Consider the following 18969-nt stretch of genomic DNA (forward strand, 5'->3'; position numbering starts at 1 on the left):
TTGGAGCTTATTTTGGACTGGCGATTGCCTGGTTCTTCTACCGCCCTTTGCTAGGCAAAAACACGGAGAAAGAAAGATCACAGCCTACATCAGACCTGTTCTCACTGTTGGGTTCACTTTTCCTATGGATGTTCTGGCCCACATTTAATTCGGTTCTGGTTCCGAATACCTCTAAAAGAAGGAATGCTGTATATAACACGTATTACGCCCTCGCCATCAGTACAGTCACAGCCTTTTCATTTTCAATTTGTACCAATGCAAGAGGGAAGCTGAACATGGTGCACATTCGCAATGCGATGCTGGCCGGTGGTGTCGCTGTCGGCTTCTCAGCTTATTTCATTTATTCGGCATGGATTACAATGTCAATTGGTTTCCTGGCTGGCATGATCTCAGCACTCGGCTTTACATACATACAGGCATATTTGAATTCAGCGATTCAGATTCATGACACCTGTTGCGTTCATGCCACATTTGGTTTACCAGGGCTGCTTGGAGGGGTCGCTTATGTTGTGCTCACTTCAGTGGATAATTGGGATAATTTAACAAGGTTGGGTTATCAAGCCGTAATTGGGATTTCTTGTATCTTAGTAACCTTGATAATGAGTCTTGTAGGGGGACTCCTTACAGGTTTATTTCTAACCTGCAAATTATGGAACGCACCTAAGCACTGGAAATATTTCTTGATCAAGCTTATTGGGAGTTTCCCCATCTAGCTAATAAACTTTAAACAAAGGAAGACATTTGAAGACAAGCTCAGTTCGAGTTGATAAGATGACATGCTACAGGAATGTAAAGACATCAGCCACAAAGGAAAAGGAAGAACTGCCCAACTGAATCTGTGCTTAAAAATGCATCTTCATTATAGCTTTAAAGATACCTTCAGCTGCTGTTTCTAATTAAAATTTTCCTTCATTTTTTCCCCCACAATGTTTTCCCCTTAATTGTGCAACTATCTTATAACAAACGTAGTTCCTTCCCTTCTTCCCTCCATGTTCTAGTATGTCTAGTTAGCTTGGCATTATGTCAAATGTTTTTTAACATTGTAAAAAAATTTTCATTTTGTATTTCGCCAAGAAATATTTTAATAGTCCTGTCCCTCTTTATCTTCCTAGCTCCTTTCCTATAACCCTTCATTGTAGCTCCTTTTCAACCTAACCCTGTAAACCGTGCCGAGCTCTACGCTTGTGGAGATGGCGCGGTATACAAACCTAAGGTTTAGTTTAGTTTAGTAAAGAAGAACTTCCTAGCATTCATTTTGAATCTGTCCCCTTTCAACTTTTCTGAATGCCATCTTGTTCTTTTATTATTCAAAAGTTTGAAGAATCTGTCCCTCTCTACTCTCTCTATGCCCTTCATGATCTTATAAGTCTCTATCATATCCCCTCTAATTCTCCTCTTCTCCAGGGAAAAGAGACCCAGTTTCTCCAATCTCTCAGCGTATGAAAGGTTTTCCATCCCCTTTATCAGATGCATCGCTCTCCTCTGAACCCTCTCGAGTAACGCCATGTCCTTCTTAAGGTACGGCGACCAATATTGGACGCAGTACTCCAGATGTGGACGCACCATTGCCCGATACAACGGCAGGATAACTTCTTTCATTCTGGTTGTAATACCCTTCTTGATTATGCCTAGCATTCTGTTTGCCTTCTTAGTGGCTGCTGTGCACTGTGCCGTCGGCTTCATTGTCATGTTCACCATTACCCCCAAGTCCCTTTCTTGGGTACTCTCATTTAATAACATCCCTCCCATCGTATAGTTGTACCTCGGGTTTCTGTTTCCCACATGTAATACTTTACATTTCTCAACGTTGAACTTCATCTGCCATCTCGTTGCCCATTCCCCTAGTTTGTTCAAGTCCCTTTGCAATTCTTCGCAGTCCTCTTTAGTCCGAGCTCCACTAAATAGTTTGGTGTTTTCCGCAAATTTTATCTCACACTTCGTCCCTGTTTCTAGATCATTTATGAATATATTAAATAGCAGCAGCCCGAGCACCGAACCCTGCGGGACCCCACTCATGACGCTCCTCTAGTCCGAGTAGTGGCCCTTCACTCCTACCCTCTGTTTCCTAACCGCCAACCAGTTTCTGATCCATCTATGTACATCTCCTTCCACCCCATGGTTCTTCAGTTTCCGGAGTAGGCATTCATGGGGCTTTTTGGAAATCTAGATATATGATGTCTATGGGGTCTCCTTCGTCCATCCATTTGTTAATTCCTTTGAAGAAGTGCAATAAGTTCGTTAGGCATGATCTCCCCTTGCAGAAACCATGTTGGCTGGTTATCAGAAGTTCGTTTCTTTCAAAATGTTCATCGATGTTTTCTTTTATTAGTGCTTCCACCATTTTCCCTGGAACCGAGGTCAGACTCACCGGTCTATAGTTTCCCGGGTCACCTCTTGATCCCTTTTTAAAGATGGGCGTAACTTTGGCTATCTTCCAGTCCTCCGGGATCATGTCTGTTTTTAGGGATAGATTGCAAATTTGCTGCAGTAGTTCTGCTATCTCCTCCTTTTGTAACTACGTATGGTCAACAATTTCATCTATGCTCTCCTTATCAGAACCTTTAGCTTATCAAATAAATCATATTGGGAGGATTTTGTCTAACATCTAGTATTGATAGTTATAAAGCACAACTGAAGAATTTATTGATGATATCTGTTAAAACTTTTATATAACTGTAAAGGCTTTTCTAAATTAGACTATCTGGTGGAATTTGCTGTGCTTAATATGAGAACATTTATGCATAAAGAGTGGCAATTTGAGGAAATTTAAGAAAATATGGGAATGGTTATTAAACTTTAGTGAGTATAAAGGATATTATGTTAGGTACTATCTTTAGTATTGTGTGACATCTAATGTGGTTTGTTGTTTTTTTTTTCTGTTACGTTATTATATTGTGTTTATGTATTTAAAAATGTCAATAAAAATATATATGAAAAAAAAAACCCCAGTGATGACCTGGGTTGGTCACTGTTAGAAACAAGATACTGGGTTGATGGATATTTGATGTGTCCCAGTATGGCAATTCTTATATTCTTATCTTATATTAACTAGCAGAGCAACAGACAGGAAAGAGAGAACCTAAGAACATAAGAAATTAAGAATTGCCACTGCTGGGTCAGACCAGTGGTCCATCGTGCCCAGCAGTCTGCTCACACGGCAGCCCCCAGGTCAAAGATCAGTGCTCTAAATGAGTCCAGCCTCACCTGCATACGATCCAGTTTAGCAGGAACTTGTCCAATTTTGGTTTGAATCTCTGGAGGGTGTTTTCCCCTATGACAGACTCTGGAAGAGCTTTCCAGTTTTCTACCACTCTCTGGGTGAAGAAGAACTTCCTTACGTTTGTACGGAATCTATCCCCTTTCAACTTTAGAGGGTTATTTCCTGCCCTTGAAGAGGCTACTAGACCATTAGGACATGTTAAAGTAGACCTGGAGAAGGCCTACAGATGTTCATGTGGGCTCAGGGGGCAGTGGGAGTGATGCACACAGGGGGGGGGGGGAGGGATAGTTGAGGTTACTTAGGGTGTTATAGAGTTTTAGTTTTAGACAAAAAATATCTGGACATTTTTGGCCAAACCCCATATCCAGATTTTGGCTCTGTTTTGTGTCAAATCTGACACCAAAACCAAAATCTGGAAATTTGGTCAGCCTCTAAGATGGATGTCCAAATCCGAACGTCAGAAATGAATATCCTGGCACTGTCTCACTGCTGATAGAACTTTAGATCATATGCTCTTCCATTGCACCGCCCTCCAATCTTTCTGGTCTTGTATCTGGAAAACTATAAAGACTATAACCTTATGTTCCAATGATCTTAATTTTGATATGGTTATCCTTCATTCTCAATATCTTTATTTCGCCAGCTCTGATTGTCCTCCTAAACTGATTGACACAATGTTTCCTACGGCTCTCATGTATATTCTTAAAAATTGGAAATCAGCTTCTCTTTTGGACTATACCTTTTGGTGGAACTCATACAGAGCTTTTTAGAATCAGCCCCTTTTAATACTATAGCCTGCAGCATTAGGGATAGCCTAATAGTTAGTGTAGTTGACTGGGTACCATGGGATCCAGATTCAAATTCCTTCAGGGACAGAAAAACAGCTACAGACCTGAATATATAGGACACTTGCAAGCCTGAAGGCTATTAAAGTGGTGTACATTCAGGAACAGTAGGTATTTTTTCTGTTCCTAGAGGGCTCACAGTTCAAAAAAAGGGGGAAAAGAGTCACAAACAGCTAAAATGGGATTTGAGCATTTGTATCCTGATGCTAACCTTGCTACTTTAACCATTAGACTACCCTTCTAATCTGCATGGATACCTGTGAGGCATTTCATAAGATGGATATTCTTCTGCTGCCACACAGACATCTATGCCCCTTCCTCTTTGGCTTTTCAGAAGGACTTTTCCTTGGCTTGATGTTCTAATATTTCTCCCCATCTCTCACGGAACCTAACGCTATATCCCGACATAGGACCCCTGAGGAAGGCATTTTTTGCCGAAACACGGCCCGTGTAGAGTCAAGGTTTCAGTGTGTATTTTTGTTATAATTTTTTAATAAAGCATTGTACTTTTTAATCTCCTGGTTACAAGTTTTGGTTCCATTCTGTGCGACTTTGGACACCCCTGTTTTGTTCTGGAACCTTGGTCCTTTGTCTCTGACTTTGGGCTCCCAGCTGGTGCTGTGCGCCCCCTCAGTGGCATTTGTGGATTGTCCTTGTTTTTCCTGTTCATAATTAAGACATTTCAGTTTGTAAAATGGATGTTTGCAGTACATGGACATCCATCTCACATGTATTTTAGAACAGGATATTCATTTCTTTTTATTTAGGTTCAAATTTTTATTAAAGTTTTGCAATACAAATGCATATAAACAAAAAGGAAACATAAGGATATACAGAAAGTCCAAACCATGGACAGCTAGATAGATATACATCACGGCTATAGATAACTGCAAGCAAATCAGGAATCAACAAAGCTGAAATAGGGAAAAAGGGAGCAGGGAGGAAGGGAAGTGAAGGAAAAGGAAAGGAGAGAAGGAGGGAATGGGAAGAATATAGATCAGTAGGAAGATGGAGTAGTCAAGTAAGAGATTGAGATTGCATAAAGGTATCTAAATAATGCCATTTTTCGAGAATTTTGATATACAAAGTTTTTTAGTAGCATATTGTTCATATCTATGGTAAAGATATACTCATCTTATGCTACGCGGGAGGGGATAAGCACAGTGCTTACCCCCACCCGCGTAGCATAAGATGAGTATATCTACTTAATATATTTGTTGAAATAATTAAAAAAAATATATTTAAAATAAGAGACCAATGACGATTAGGGGTGCCAAAGCTCTGTATGATCTAAAAATTTAGTGGCATACAGATGGTACCACTGAGGTCTGTAAGCTGATAACAATATACTTTTGAAAAAAATACAAGAGAAAAAGATATGATTCTCCTTGTTGATATTTATGCAGACATGAACTTAAGCATCCTTACATGCCTCCATAACCGTGATTCACATGAAACATAGGTAATGTAAATGTAGGCCTTCAAAACGCTAGCCTACATTTCTGGCGCCTCTGTTTCACAGAGCCGCAATTCTGTAACCGGCCCGGTGCATGGTTGACATGTGACCGCGCTGGCTAATACTGGTACCAGTTGCAGAATCCAGACCCAAATGTCTATAGTACCTGAAGCTATCATACAGCCTGGTATCCTTCACCAGTTTCACAATCGGGGGAGAGGGAAGGGGACAGAAACTACTGGGAGATTAAGGAAGTGTTATGCTTGAACCCCTGCAATGGACATCTGTTCAACCAGAACACATTTCTGTAACCTGGATGTTACAAAAACCAGATCTAAATAAGGATGTCTAACTTTTTGGACTTAGACGATTCTTCCTCTTCCCCTTCCCCTTCACTATTACTATTTAACACTTCTATATTGCTGAAGGGTGTACATTTTGACATTATATAGACAGTTCCTGCTCAGAAAAGCTTACAATCTAACTTGGACAGACAGGCATGACATAGAGAGTGGAGCTGCAGAACCCAAGGTAAGAAGAGTTAGGAGTTGAAAGCAGTTTTAAAGATGTGAGGTATTCATTTGGACTTGAACACTGCCAGAGATGGAGCCCGTCATAGGGATTCAGGCAGTTTGTTCCAAGCATATGGCGCAGTGGTTAAAGCTACAGCCTCAGCACCTTGGGGTTGTGGGTTGAAACCCACGCTGCTCCTTGTGACCCTGGGCAAGTCACTTAATCTCCCCCATTGCCCCAGGTAAATTAGGTAGATTATGAGCCCACCGGGATAGATAGGGAAAAATGTTTGAGTGGAGGAGTGTGTGGTGCGGTGGTTGAAGCTACAGCCTCAGTACCCTGGGGTTGTGGGTTCAAACCCCACGCTGCTCCTTGTGACCCTGGGCAAGTCACTTAATCCTCCATAGCCCCAGGTACGTTAGATAGATTGTGAGCCCACCGGGACAGAGAGGGAAAATGCTTGAGTACCTGATTGTAAAACCGCTTAGAAAACCTTGATAGGTGGTATATAAAATCCTAATAAACTTTTAAAAAAAACTTTTAAAAAAAAAACTTTAAACTTTACCTGAATAAATTAATGTAAACCGTTCTGAGCTCCCTTGGGAGAACGGTATAGAAAATTGAATAAATAAATAAAGGAAGGAGTCTGGAGTTGGGAGAAGAAGAGAAGGGCACAGATAGGAGGGACTTACCAGTTGAGTGGAGTTTGCGGGGAGGAAAATAAGGGGAGAAATATGAAGAGAAATAAAGAGGGGCAGTTGAGTGAATGGATTTGAAGGACAGTAAGAGGAGTTTGAATTATATTCAGAAACAGATGGGAAGCTAATGAAGTGACTTTAGGGGAGGAGTAATGTGAGTATAGTGGCTCTCATGGAATATGAATTAGGACAATCGATTTTTAGCTGTATTCTCTTACAAGGTGCTATTGATTATTCCCCTAAGGTGATATTGTAAGTCACCCTTAATACCTTGTAACTAAGTGTTATTCAATCAACTTTTATTGGCCCTCAGAGATGTCACCCAGGGATCAACACGATCATATCCCTCGGCTTTACACACCCAATCGTCATCGGGTCAAAACTAAAGTGCAAATGGTATATTCTTTCTTTTTTCTTTTTTTTCCTTTTTTTCTTTTTTTCTTGTGTGTTAAACTCTTATTAATAATCTTAAAACAATAAATATAACTGTGAGTTTTAAAGAAAATACTTAGCTTCACCGGGATGGTAAGTAGCAGTTGGTAAGGGATATATATGCCGACATGTTTCACCCCTAAAAAGGGGGTTTCTTCAGGGCTACTATCCCTGTAAACAAGAGACCTTGTTTAGATATAGAAAACGCTAAGCATAACTCATAAAATGTATAACATTCACACCATAAATATGCTCATACCTTTTTTGTTAGTTATACACGGCTGGCCACCCGATCTAAGTTATTTTTCCAAGATGGCCGCGGCGTGCTTAGAAGCGGGTTTAAATGTCCCAAAACCCGGAAGTGCGGTGGGAAGGGGGAGGAAACCCAACCTCTGCCCACACCCACTCCGGGGGAGGGAAATGTTTACTTTTCTGTTTTTTCTTTCTCCTATCCTCCCATCATTTTGGTTTAGGGGAAGCCCTTACACCCCCAGCGAAACATCATAAAAGGGATGACCACTCTAGTTCTAAGTTTAACCCATAGGGGATAACCGATTTTAAACGGTATATCCATTGTTGTTCCATGTAGTTTAGCTTGGCCTCCAAATTCCCCTGTATCCCTTCTGTCTTTAGTGTGTCAATGACCCGCCATCTGATCTGATCAACTTGATGTTGTTTTGACAGCCAGTGTTGAACTAAGGGCGCGGATACATTACTCGTCACTATTCTAGATTTATGTTCATTGAGTCTTAGGTGAATCGCACGTTTCGTGCGACCCACATATACCAAAGGGCACGGGCATACAATAACATATATAACCCAAGCCGATTTGCATGTTGTATATGTTCTCGCTTGAATGACTCTTCCAGTATGTGGGTCTTCCCATACATTATCCCCAATGGTCTTATCGCACCATTGGCAATGGGAACAGGGGGCATGCAGGCCCGATGGTACATGGGCTGGTCTCCGGCGTTTCAATAATTGGCCAATGGTGTTTCCCTTAGTGTATGAAATGAGGGGAAAATTAGTCAAACCCCTAAGATTCTTTAAAATATGCCAATGTTCCCTAATGGATCTCACCATACTATTAACAATTACAGAGTATGGCAATACGCAGACCAGATCAACCTCCTCCCGGGTAGAACGGGACCCCCTATCGGTGTCTTGAAGAAGTAAGTCCCGATGTGCAAACCGAGCCCTTACATATGCTTGGTGGATACATTTTTCTGGGTAGCCCCGAAGACGAAAACGTTGGCTAATATCTTTAGCCACCCTCTGGAACTCATTTATATCTGAACATATTCTTCTGGCCCTTAGAAATTGACTGATGGGGAGACTGGTCTTAAGTCTATGGGGATGAAAACTTCCAAAATGTAACAAAGTGTTTCTAGCCACTGGTTTTCTATATAGGGTGGTATCAAAAGTATTGCCCACCCTATATATTGTAATGTCCAGGAATTCAATTTGTGACCTATTATATGTTGCAGTAAATTTTAAATCAGGGTCCACCGTATTGATCCACTGGATAAAATTGATCAATTCAATCTCCGATCCGATCCAAAGGAAGAAAATATCATCCAAGAACCTGAGCCACAATTTTATATGAGTATTATAGGAACTCGATGGATAGATGTTTTGTTCTTCAAACCGGCCTACGTACAAAGTCGCCACCGATGGGGCAAAGGTGGCCCCCATTGCAACCCCATGGACCTGTCTATAATATATCTGCTCATATGAAAAATAGTTGTTTTTTATAACCCATTTCGCCAAAGGTAAAAGGAACTCCGTGGTAATTCGTTGTGGTCCTTGTCTAGCGTCCAAAGTCTCTTTTATGATATCAATAGCCCCTTCCTGGGGGATCCTCGTATATAGGGATACTATATCCAAGGTCACCATATAACATCCTAAAGGGGGTTGGGCTACCTCTCCAAGTCTTCTGAGGAAATGAGCAGAATCTTTCAAATAAGATCTTACCGATGCTGCTGCTTGTCTCAAAAAAACATCCAAAAACTTGGAGAGGGGTTCTAATATGCTGTCCCTTGTGTTGACAATGGGTCTCCCCGGAGGATTTTGAAGGTCTTTGTGTATCTTTGGCACAAAGTGAATGATTGGCGTCTTGGGAAATTTCTCAAGCAGAAATTTGTATTCGTTTTTAGTAATACACTTATCCTCATATGCTCTGGTGACATAATCAAAGATTTCTTTCGCCAACTCATCCCCCGGATCACTAGTCATGGGGCTATATGATGTTGTGTCACCCAATTGTAGCCAAATTCTGGACGGATTAAAGGGGAGAAAGATAGAGTGGAGGACCTGAGAGTAGTGGGTTGCAGTAATCTATGTGTGAGGTGATGAGGGCATGGATAAGAGTTTTGGTAGTGTGCTCAGAGAGGAAAGGTTGGATTTTAGTAATAATATAGTGGAAGAAGCAGCAAGTTTTAGCAATAAGTTGTATCTGGGTAGAGAAGGAGAAAGAGGAGTCAAAGATGACCCCGATATTGTGCTCGAGATTGCAAGATTCCCCTTTGTGATTGGAGCTGGCATCCATATTTTTGGCTCTCCCTAGTCCCATCCAGACCATGTTGCTTGCCATTTTAACATACTACAGTGTTAGACATTTATATCCTGCCTTTGTAAAATTGGAGTTTAAATTTCCATGCAATATGAGCATCTAAACTTCAGTTTTCAAATATCCAAAATAAGACTAGAGCTTATAAAATAACTGCCATGATGTATTTAGATTTCAGCAAAGCCTTTGAGATGGTTCCACATCAGCAACTTAGAAATAAATTTAGCACCTTTGGTTTGGACCCTTAAGTGATTGATTAGGTTAGTAACTGACTAATTGGAATGTGACAAAGGGTAGCAACAAATGGAATTCACCCTAATGAAAAGGCATTACCAGTGGTGTTCCACAAGGATTGGTTCTTGTTCCACTTTTTTAACATTTTGTAATCTATATTGTGGAAGTGCTGTCTGATAAGTTCTGCCTCCTTGCAAATTTCACTAAAATATGAAAAAAGATAGTCATCTACATGCTCTGAATAACATGAGCATCAGGACAAATGTGAGGCATTCAGCGCAGCTCCCCGCGCTAAAAACTACTAGCGCAGTTTAATAAAAGGAGGCCTAAGTGCTTCGAAAATTATTGATTTATTTTCTGCCCTCCCAGAAAGCTCAGGGCGGATAGCAGTAGAACAAACATAGTTTCTAGAACGGGTTACCAGTAGAACAAACAGATTCAGAGAGGGGGGGGGGGTAATAGAAGAGCAGGGAGGTTACAAAACAGAGAGAGCTTAAGGCTAACAATTTAACATCAAAGGGAATTATACAAATATACAGATTTAATGGCAGTGTGTCTAAGGATAAGGTGAGGTTTACATGTTAACATTTATGGAGGGGAGCCAGGTGGGACGAGGGTATGTATTGTTAAGGGTGAGGGATTTGGGTAGCATGGTAATCATAGCAAGGCATGGACTGCATAGCATAATGGAGGCCCCTTAATTTAGTACAGTTTAGTAGGTGAAGTATTTCTATGCACAGAAGAAAAGCAGAACTTGGGAATGATTGAATCTGTTGATTTAAAGGTGGCAAACCAGATAGAAAAGGTGATGGCAAAAAAACAGAAAAATGTTAGATGCATAGGGAGATGAATGGTCAGAAGGAAAAAGGAGGCGACGGTGCCTCTGTAGAAATATCGGGTGCTCGTGTCTCCAAAGGGAGATAAACAGGATAGAGTTGGTCCAGAGGATAGCTACTAAAATGGTAGTGGTCTTCATCATAAGGCTTATTGGGATAGATTTAAAGACCTCAATATGTATACTTTGAAAAAAAGGTGGAAGAGGGGAGATAAGATAGAGACATTTAAATACTTCCATGACATAAATGCATGGAGGGAGCTCTAGAATGAGAAGATGTAGAATAAAAGTGAAGGGATAAACTCAGGAGTAATCTAAAAAAAATGTTACTTTATAGAAATGGTCATGAACACACAGAATGGCCTCCCATTGGATACAAAGACTGTATCCAAGTCCAGAAAAGCATGGGACAAGCCTAGAGGATTCCAAAGGAGAAGAATGAATAATAGAGATTAGTATTTGGAATAAATGTGCAGGTTAAATATGATCTTTATATATCTTTATTTTCTCTGAACATAAAATACATTCAGCGTTCATGCTACCTACTTTTTAAAAGTGTGGAATGCATGCCATATGTATTCAGCATGCAACACTAATAGAAAGGATTACCTTACAATGGCACTTGTATTTTACTGCTTGTAACTTTTAGGCATCTCCAGCTCCAGATTATTTCAGTTTAATATTTCCGAAAGCATTGTTTCTATTCTTCAGGGCCATAGGAGGAGAGTTGCAGTGATCTTGCAGCTGAAACCAAATACCCTTTATTTTTTTTTAATTGATGTATGACAAAATATTTTTTTAAATAACAGAATATGGAAAATAGCAGAAGAGCTCATTCTTGAATTCACTGTAGGTCTACGTAGAGAATGACACGGGGACATAATTTGTCCCCATCCCCACGGATAATAGCAGGAAACCATCCTGTGTAATTCTTTTGTGTCTATCTCAACCTCAGTCCTTCTACACCACCATTCTTCAATGCAAGGCTTGAGGGCCAGTGGCTGTGTCCATTCATGCTCTGATTCTTCCCTCTCTCCTTAATGACACAGTGATGGTTTCCCACAGTTAACCACGAGGACTGTTGTCTGAGCAAAGAACTAAAAAGAGAATAGCATTAAATAGCATTTTAGACTGGTGAGTTCTTATAGCTTCATATCAAAAGTATATTGGCACCATGTTGTTCTCAAACAGCTCTGCCTTTCGGTTCTTGTCAGTTCTGTTTAATATAGCACATATGCCTGTGTTATGTTTTCTTACTGAGCTAATTGTCTTCTTTTAACTTTGCAGGATTTATTTATACATGTGGCGGAACATTAAAAGGACTCAATGGCACCATAGAAAGCCCTGGCTTTCCATATGGATATCCAAATGGTGCAAACTGTACATGGGTTATAGTAGCAGAAGAACGAAACAGAATACAACTTGCTTTTCAATCCTTTGCTTTAGAAGAGGAATATGATTATTTATCATTGTATGATGGACATCCTCACCCTACAAACTTTAGGACAAGGCAAGTGATACTTTTTTTTCATTCTAATGTCAAATTATTTGTTAAAAGTTGCATCTTTTAGATGTGTTTAACTGAATCTCATGATATGATTTTCTAATTTTTTCTAAAATAAAATACTATTGGAATGGCAAATTTTCATTCTTGATTCCTATATCTTGTTTTCCTTCCTACCCGTTAGATAGATAGATAGTCCAATAAACTTTCTAAAAGCAAGGCAATGAAGATGGCATTGCACAAGCAGGAATAGTGGTGGTATTTATGGAGGCATATTAATTATGTGTTACAAAGAATAAAATACTTTTGATGATCAAACTATACAAAGAATGATGATGGTGGTGGCATTATAGAGTTGGAGGACTGAGGGGGGTATTGTTTTTATTTTTAAACTTTGTTTTTAACCTATTGTAAACTGCCTAGATGTAATAATAAGTGGGATATCAAATATATAATAATAATAAACTTGATGATGGTTTGGTGGAGAAAGGATGTTAGAAAAAGTACATGGAGGGAAAATAGTGGTAGGATAAGCCAAGTCTTTCCCTTCTGTATAGAAGTGTTTCTACATGCCTGACATTCTGTCCAAAAGTGTTGCTAATCTAACGCTCATATGGTCTCTTTTCAGTGGGAATTGAAAGGACTACAACTTGCAGTTTTATAAATAGATGGAAGTCCTTAACATTTCCAATGGTTAAAAAAATATATTACTTTTTAGATTGGCTGTACTTTAATTTTATCCACTTAGAACAAAAAAAAGTAAAAAATTCCACCACCCACACTCATCAAAAGCCAAAATCAAAAGGTTAGTTTTAAGGATACATTGTAGTAGGGAGACAGTATTAATAGTAGTGAATAAATTAATGAGTAATTTAGACAGAAATGTAAATTCTGTTGTCTGTCTGGGCTACTTGAAACCTTTGATACTTTGAATCATAACATTGTGCTGAAGCTTCTACTAGACTTCAGTGTTGGAGGTTTGAGTTGGTTCTTCATACTTCTTGTTGGAAGAATGAAACCTATGCAAACTTGGGACATTATTCTAAGTTGTAGACCTGGATCTGTAGTATTCCCTCCTAATTTTGTCCAGTGTTTATTTGTGTCTATGTGAGATTATTGAGAAAATTAAATTATCATTAGAGGTATATATGATTCCATGCTACCTTGGATATGTGAGTGCCATATGTACGCAAACAGTGAATGATGGTCATGTTCATGTCCTTACTGATATGCAGATAATGTGTGTTGTTATGTCTGTCTATTTTATGGAATCCTATGATTGTTTTTGATACTGGAAACCGCCTAGATTTAAGGCGATTGGCTGGCCCGGAACTTCCTCCCCGACGTTAAAATTGACGTCGGGTGGTGAGAATTGGTCGGCTCCGAGCTGGGGAAGATAAGCAGGGAGAGCTAAGACCTTGGCGCTGGCCTGTTCCCCGATTGCGGTGGCTTGAGGGAGGGCAGTGAGAAGGGAAAGGAAGCAGATTGGGGACCCCTGCTTTAGGCGAACCGCAGTCACGGTCTGTACGCGATTGTCCTCTCCATAATCTGAAAACTTGTGAAGTGGAGAGGATAGATCGCGGGCCACAAAATAGTCCCTGGGGGGGCCGCGTGTTTGAGACCGCTGGTCTATCTGAATGTGCTCCTACCCACTGTTTACATTCTTCACAGGATTTGCTTTTTACAAGTAGAATGAGATTACAAAAAGGGCATTTTCTTGCATGTTCTATCATGGTGAAATGGGATGCTACATGACATTTTTATTTATTTATTTAATTTTCTATACTGTTCTCCCAATGGAGCTCAGAATAGTTTACATGAATTTATTCAGGTACTTAAACATTTTTCCCTGTTTGTCCCGGTGGGCTCAAAATCTATCTAATGTACCTTGGGCAGTGAGGGGATTGAGTGACTTGCCTAGGGTCACAAGGAGCAATGTGGTCTTGAACCCACAACCTCAGGGTGCTGAGCCTGTAGTTTTAACCACTGCACCACACTCTTCTCTGGACATTTATAAATGTGACTTCCCTAAAAATGTCCCTGCTTTGGGTTTGGAAGGAGGAATTTTCAGGATGGCCACTAAGCAAGGAGACCTGGGATGTTCGGCCTGTTTCAGCTTGTTGTGGAAAGAGCCAGTCCATGTGGGCAAGGCCAGACTGTTTATGAGTGCATGGTCTTCCCACCCTGCTGAAACCCTAACATAACATAATAGCAAATTTCTAGACCGCATGACCCTTAGTTCAATGCAGTTAACAAAAGATTATGTTATGGGAAAATACAAGAATAATGTGATATACAGAAATTTAGTTAAGCAAGAATTTGGGAAAAAGAAAAAGTCTTCAAAAATTTTCTGTAATGTTCATAAGATGTGGATTTAGTCAATAATGGACAGAATCTTTATCGTAATAAGCTGCTTGATAGGAAAGACAATGCCCATGATGTTTTTTACTTTTACAACCCTTAACTGAAGGGAACGTAAATAGGGCATGCAATTTTCTACTCTTCTCAGGTGCCATGATAACAAATCTATCAACAAGATATAATGGGACAACACCAAAAGCGACTTTATAATATAAGCATCCCAACTTAAAGATCTCCCTGGCCTCCACCAGCCCAATGCAGCTCACAGTAGTAAAGGGTCACGTGGTCGTACTTCCTCAGACCATAGATCATTTTTGCTGCTGTATTCTGACCCAAAGTCAATCTAGCCAAATTTTTTTTAGTGCTTGTCAAATATACAATGCTACAATAATCCAGAATACTCCGAAGTAATGTCTGAACTAAGATTGTGAGGGGGAAGTCCTGGATGATAAAACAGAATAAATTTAGTGTACATGGTGTCTGAAGCCCCTGCTACATGGCAGTGGATGACTGTGGTGTGTTCCTAGCAAGAAGTGCTTGGGAGAAGAGACACCCCAGATAGAAGAAGTGGGAGCTGAAGTGCCTCAATTCTGGCAGGACTTTCATTGTGTAAGTGGAAATTCCCTGTTCCAGGATGGGACAGAAATATTAAGGTCACTGTGATGACCAGACTCTGTAATGGAAGGGCATGGAATGGCATATACCAGATGCTTTGTCCTGAAACTAGTGAATTATGCTGAAACTGGATTGTAACATTTTCTTTTTCCTCCTTGGACTTAGACTTTGAGAAGGAAGAGTTTGGGGTTATAAATTGTTAACCTGGACATTCTGAACTGGAAATGTCAAGTTACTAGGTTGTGAACTGTGTTTGTTGAGTTCCTGTTCAGTAAAGAAAGTTGAAGTTTCAGTGATTGCTAGCTGTTTATTGCTAAAATTAAAATAAAGGGTGGCCTACTCTTTGGCCTACTGGAATAAGTCTGGCCCAAGCATGCACCCAGCTCAAACTCAGACTTTCTTTTTGTATGTCCTAGTCACGGGTACTGAAGTAGGCCGCTGTTTTGGCCCGTTTCAAAGGCGACCTCACACGCTATATACTGGTTTCAATAAGTATATATTTATTTAGTCAATCAATAACAGCTTACAGCAATAAAGTATTTAGCATATAGCGTAACAGAATAATGTGATCCTCAGGCCTGAGGGTCCTCTGGTGTCTGTTCTGCTCTCTTTCTCCTAAAGGCCTGTTTTTTATACATTTTTTTAGTGGTCAACACCATGTTGGCCTAAATCACATGATACATCCTTATTGGCTATTTTCTTATGCATTACTGCCTAACTACATTCATTTATTGGCTGGTTTTACCTGCGTCATGTTATATGTTCGCCCTGTTTTCCGTAAGACCTAACCTTTTCCCCAAAATGCCTCTTTCTATACCATATAAGCATTTCCAAGCATCAAACCCCCTCCCAACTGTAACATATTTCTGACACCTGCTATTAGATGATAATTCTTGAGAATTCTATCTTCTGAGAATTCTATCTTCGGACCATGGTCTGTGTTTATCTCTTCATGGTATCTGGCTGGGTGGGCCCTGGTGCAAAACCACAGCAAACCCACAGCAAACCCACAGCATCAGGACCTGTTGCTTTTTTCCTCTAGTTTCACTGACACGGTAGTTAGCTTAACTTAAAATTAGGGCATTTCCCCATCTTTGCATACTCTCTGGTAAATGGTGTGAAATATCTTTTCACAGCTAATCTACTGTTTCTATCAGCTGCAGAAATAAGATACCAGTTGCAGGGCGAGAGAGAGAAGTCTCTGTAGAGAGAAAAGTTTCTGTGAGCTTCTGGTTTTTCCTTATCCCACTTCACCTGGCTTAATGTCAGGACTTACAGGGATCTTAAAGAACTTTCCATGCTTTACCTGCATTCCATCTTTCTCCTTCTCTCAGTACCTGTCCTGAAGAGCTAGCTGGTGCTCAAAGACTGTGAGCAAGACTAGGGATACATAAACAATGTAAAGCCTGGTTTTCTTTCTGGTCTGCCTCTGCAATGCAACAGTTTTAAGGATAGTATCTTTGATTTATGTTTTAATATGTGTAATTGTATAACATTTTGCCCTAAGTTGCTCTTTCTAAACTATATTCTATGGTCTGTTCTCTTATAATTGCACTAAGCTGTTTAGATTGGTAGAGGAAAATCAAAGAAAATAAATAAATAGAATTGTGTTTATTATTGATCCCAGTGGAAATATCTCAAATTTTTCTGATGTTTTAAAAACTGTATACATTAAAGAAAAATACAGAAACATTTTTTTTTTTAAAGACACATTTCTACTGAAATAAAAGACTGATTAAAACAATTCTAGTCCTAGGAGATTTCCTCCATTTCACCTGCTCGGTTAAATCATGTATGCCTGCCCATCTGCTGATATTCAGTAACCAGAAAGTGCCACTGAATATTAGCACTAAACACCCCTACATTGTTTTCAGGGGCAGTCTGGGGGCCATTTGGAAAGCCAGTACTTAACTGGTTAGTAGTGATATTCAGCCCACAAATTGACTAAGTGGATAAAGTTTTGACTGCAAAAAAGCTGTTCTAACTTTATCTGCCAAGCCAACCAGGCACCAGTCTGAATATCAGCTGGTGCCAGTTAACTTCCGGGTGAAGAGGTGCTGAGTGAGGGGAAGAAAAACATCATTGGAATATCTTACCCGTTGGCTTGAGCTTCAATGCTTTTTTTTTTTGTTAATAGCAAAGTCAGTTTAGACAATAATGTAGCTTTTCAAGTCTCTGTTAAGGTTTTATATGAAAAAGTATTTTAGTCTAGATTAGTATTTTAGGTTGCATTGCAGAGTATAAGATAATGCCAGTTTAGAGCACAGAGAGCGGTGGAGGAAAGCCTCTGTTTAGTGTTTAATTACCTCCCACCCAATCCAAGGCCGATCTTTTGATTTGTGGAGGAGCATTTTTGATAGGACGTCTAAGTCTGAGTTTGGATGTTTTGGGAAAGATATCCAGTAGAAAAAATGTCCATTCTCAAAACAGCAAAATATCTATCTTTCTCTTTTGAAAATGATCTATGTAGATGTTTTGATCCTTAGTAGGTCTGTCTTTTATGGCCATTCTTGAATATAAGTAAGTCCACATGAAAATCACGCAAATGTTTTCCTCCAGGCAGCCTGCATTCTTAGTGAATTGTTTAGATATCTGAGCACAATTAAAGTCCCAGGTAAGATGTCACTACATCTTGCTTATATTGTATGGTGAGCCCTCCAAAAATTAATGTACCCACCTGTACACCACAACAATGGCCCTTACGCCTGCAGGTGTCATCTTAATGTAGTACAGTAGGTTTTTGAGGGCTCACCATACAATGTAAGCAAGATATGGTGATATCTGTACCTAGAACTTTTAATGTGAAATTCACTACAGTAACTTCTGCTTTCTGGGCTCAAATATCTGTGTTAACATCTGAAGCTGCTTAAGCTGAGATCTTTTCAGCACCCCCTCTAATACAGGCTTGAACTTACAGTTTTTTTAAACATCTTTGGATGGTGGAAAGGGGTCGGTGACCACTGGGAGAGTAAAAGGGGTCATGCCTTAATCCCTTTAGTGGTCATCTGGCCAGTTTGGGCACCTTTTTAGCATTTAGATGCTTTTAAAACAGGTCTAGCTCCAAACATCTAAAAAAAAATTCTGGACCTTTTGTTAAAGATTTGATTATGCCTTATGAGCGTCCAAGTTCTAAGCCCTCCCTAAGCCTGTCCAAAACATGCCTCTAGCTTCCCCTTAAGATTTGAATGCACTGGAGGCAAAACAACCAGAAGGACTTCTAGAAAGTCTGTTTTGAGAATGCCCACTTGGACGTTTGACTAGTAAGGCATCCAAGTGCTTCTAGATGCCTGTCTTTTTTGAAAATGAGCCCCCAATTTGGAAGAGGATGTTACTTTGGTAGGGCTTTTTCTGCTTCCTCTTCTCTTTTATTTCATCAGGTGCAAGTACTTCTTTAACTACAGTATAGCTGGGAAACATCATGTTACCAAAGCTGTTGCCCAGGTTAGAGCTTCTGCCTCTGGAGATAAAAATTGTTACCCAAGGAGAGGGATTAGTTCTATGTGCAAGGTATCTTCAGCTTGAATCCCCCATGAAAGAAGTGAAGGAACTGAGAGAATAGGTAGCAAAATTAGGAACCAAACATGAGAAAAGGAAGCACTTCACTGACATGCTTCACGAGGCATCAAAGATTTCCAGCAGTAGGGAAGAAGAGGCTGTCCTGAGGGAGGACAACTAGACTCATTTTAT

General features: G+C 40.0%; 1 protein-coding gene across 1 annotated transcript in view; it reads left to right on the forward strand.

Moving 5' to 3' along the window:
- Positions 1 to 18969, forward strand: part of CSMD3 (CUB and Sushi multiple domains 3) — a 1852015-nt gene that overhangs the window by 153754 nt on the left and 1679292 nt on the right. Inside the window, exon 2 of the mRNA XM_033933128.1 lies at positions 12090 to 12312. Coding sequence (XP_033789019.1) covers positions 12090 to 12312 — 223 coding nt within the window. The remainder of the gene's footprint in view (positions 1 to 12089; positions 12313 to 18969) is intronic.

The sequence above is a fragment of the Geotrypetes seraphini genome, chromosome 2 (genome assembly GCF_902459505.1).
Source record: "Geotrypetes seraphini chromosome 2, aGeoSer1.1, whole genome shotgun sequence".
NCBI classification, from domain to species: Eukaryota; Metazoa; Chordata; class Amphibia; order Gymnophiona; family Dermophiidae; genus Geotrypetes; species Geotrypetes seraphini.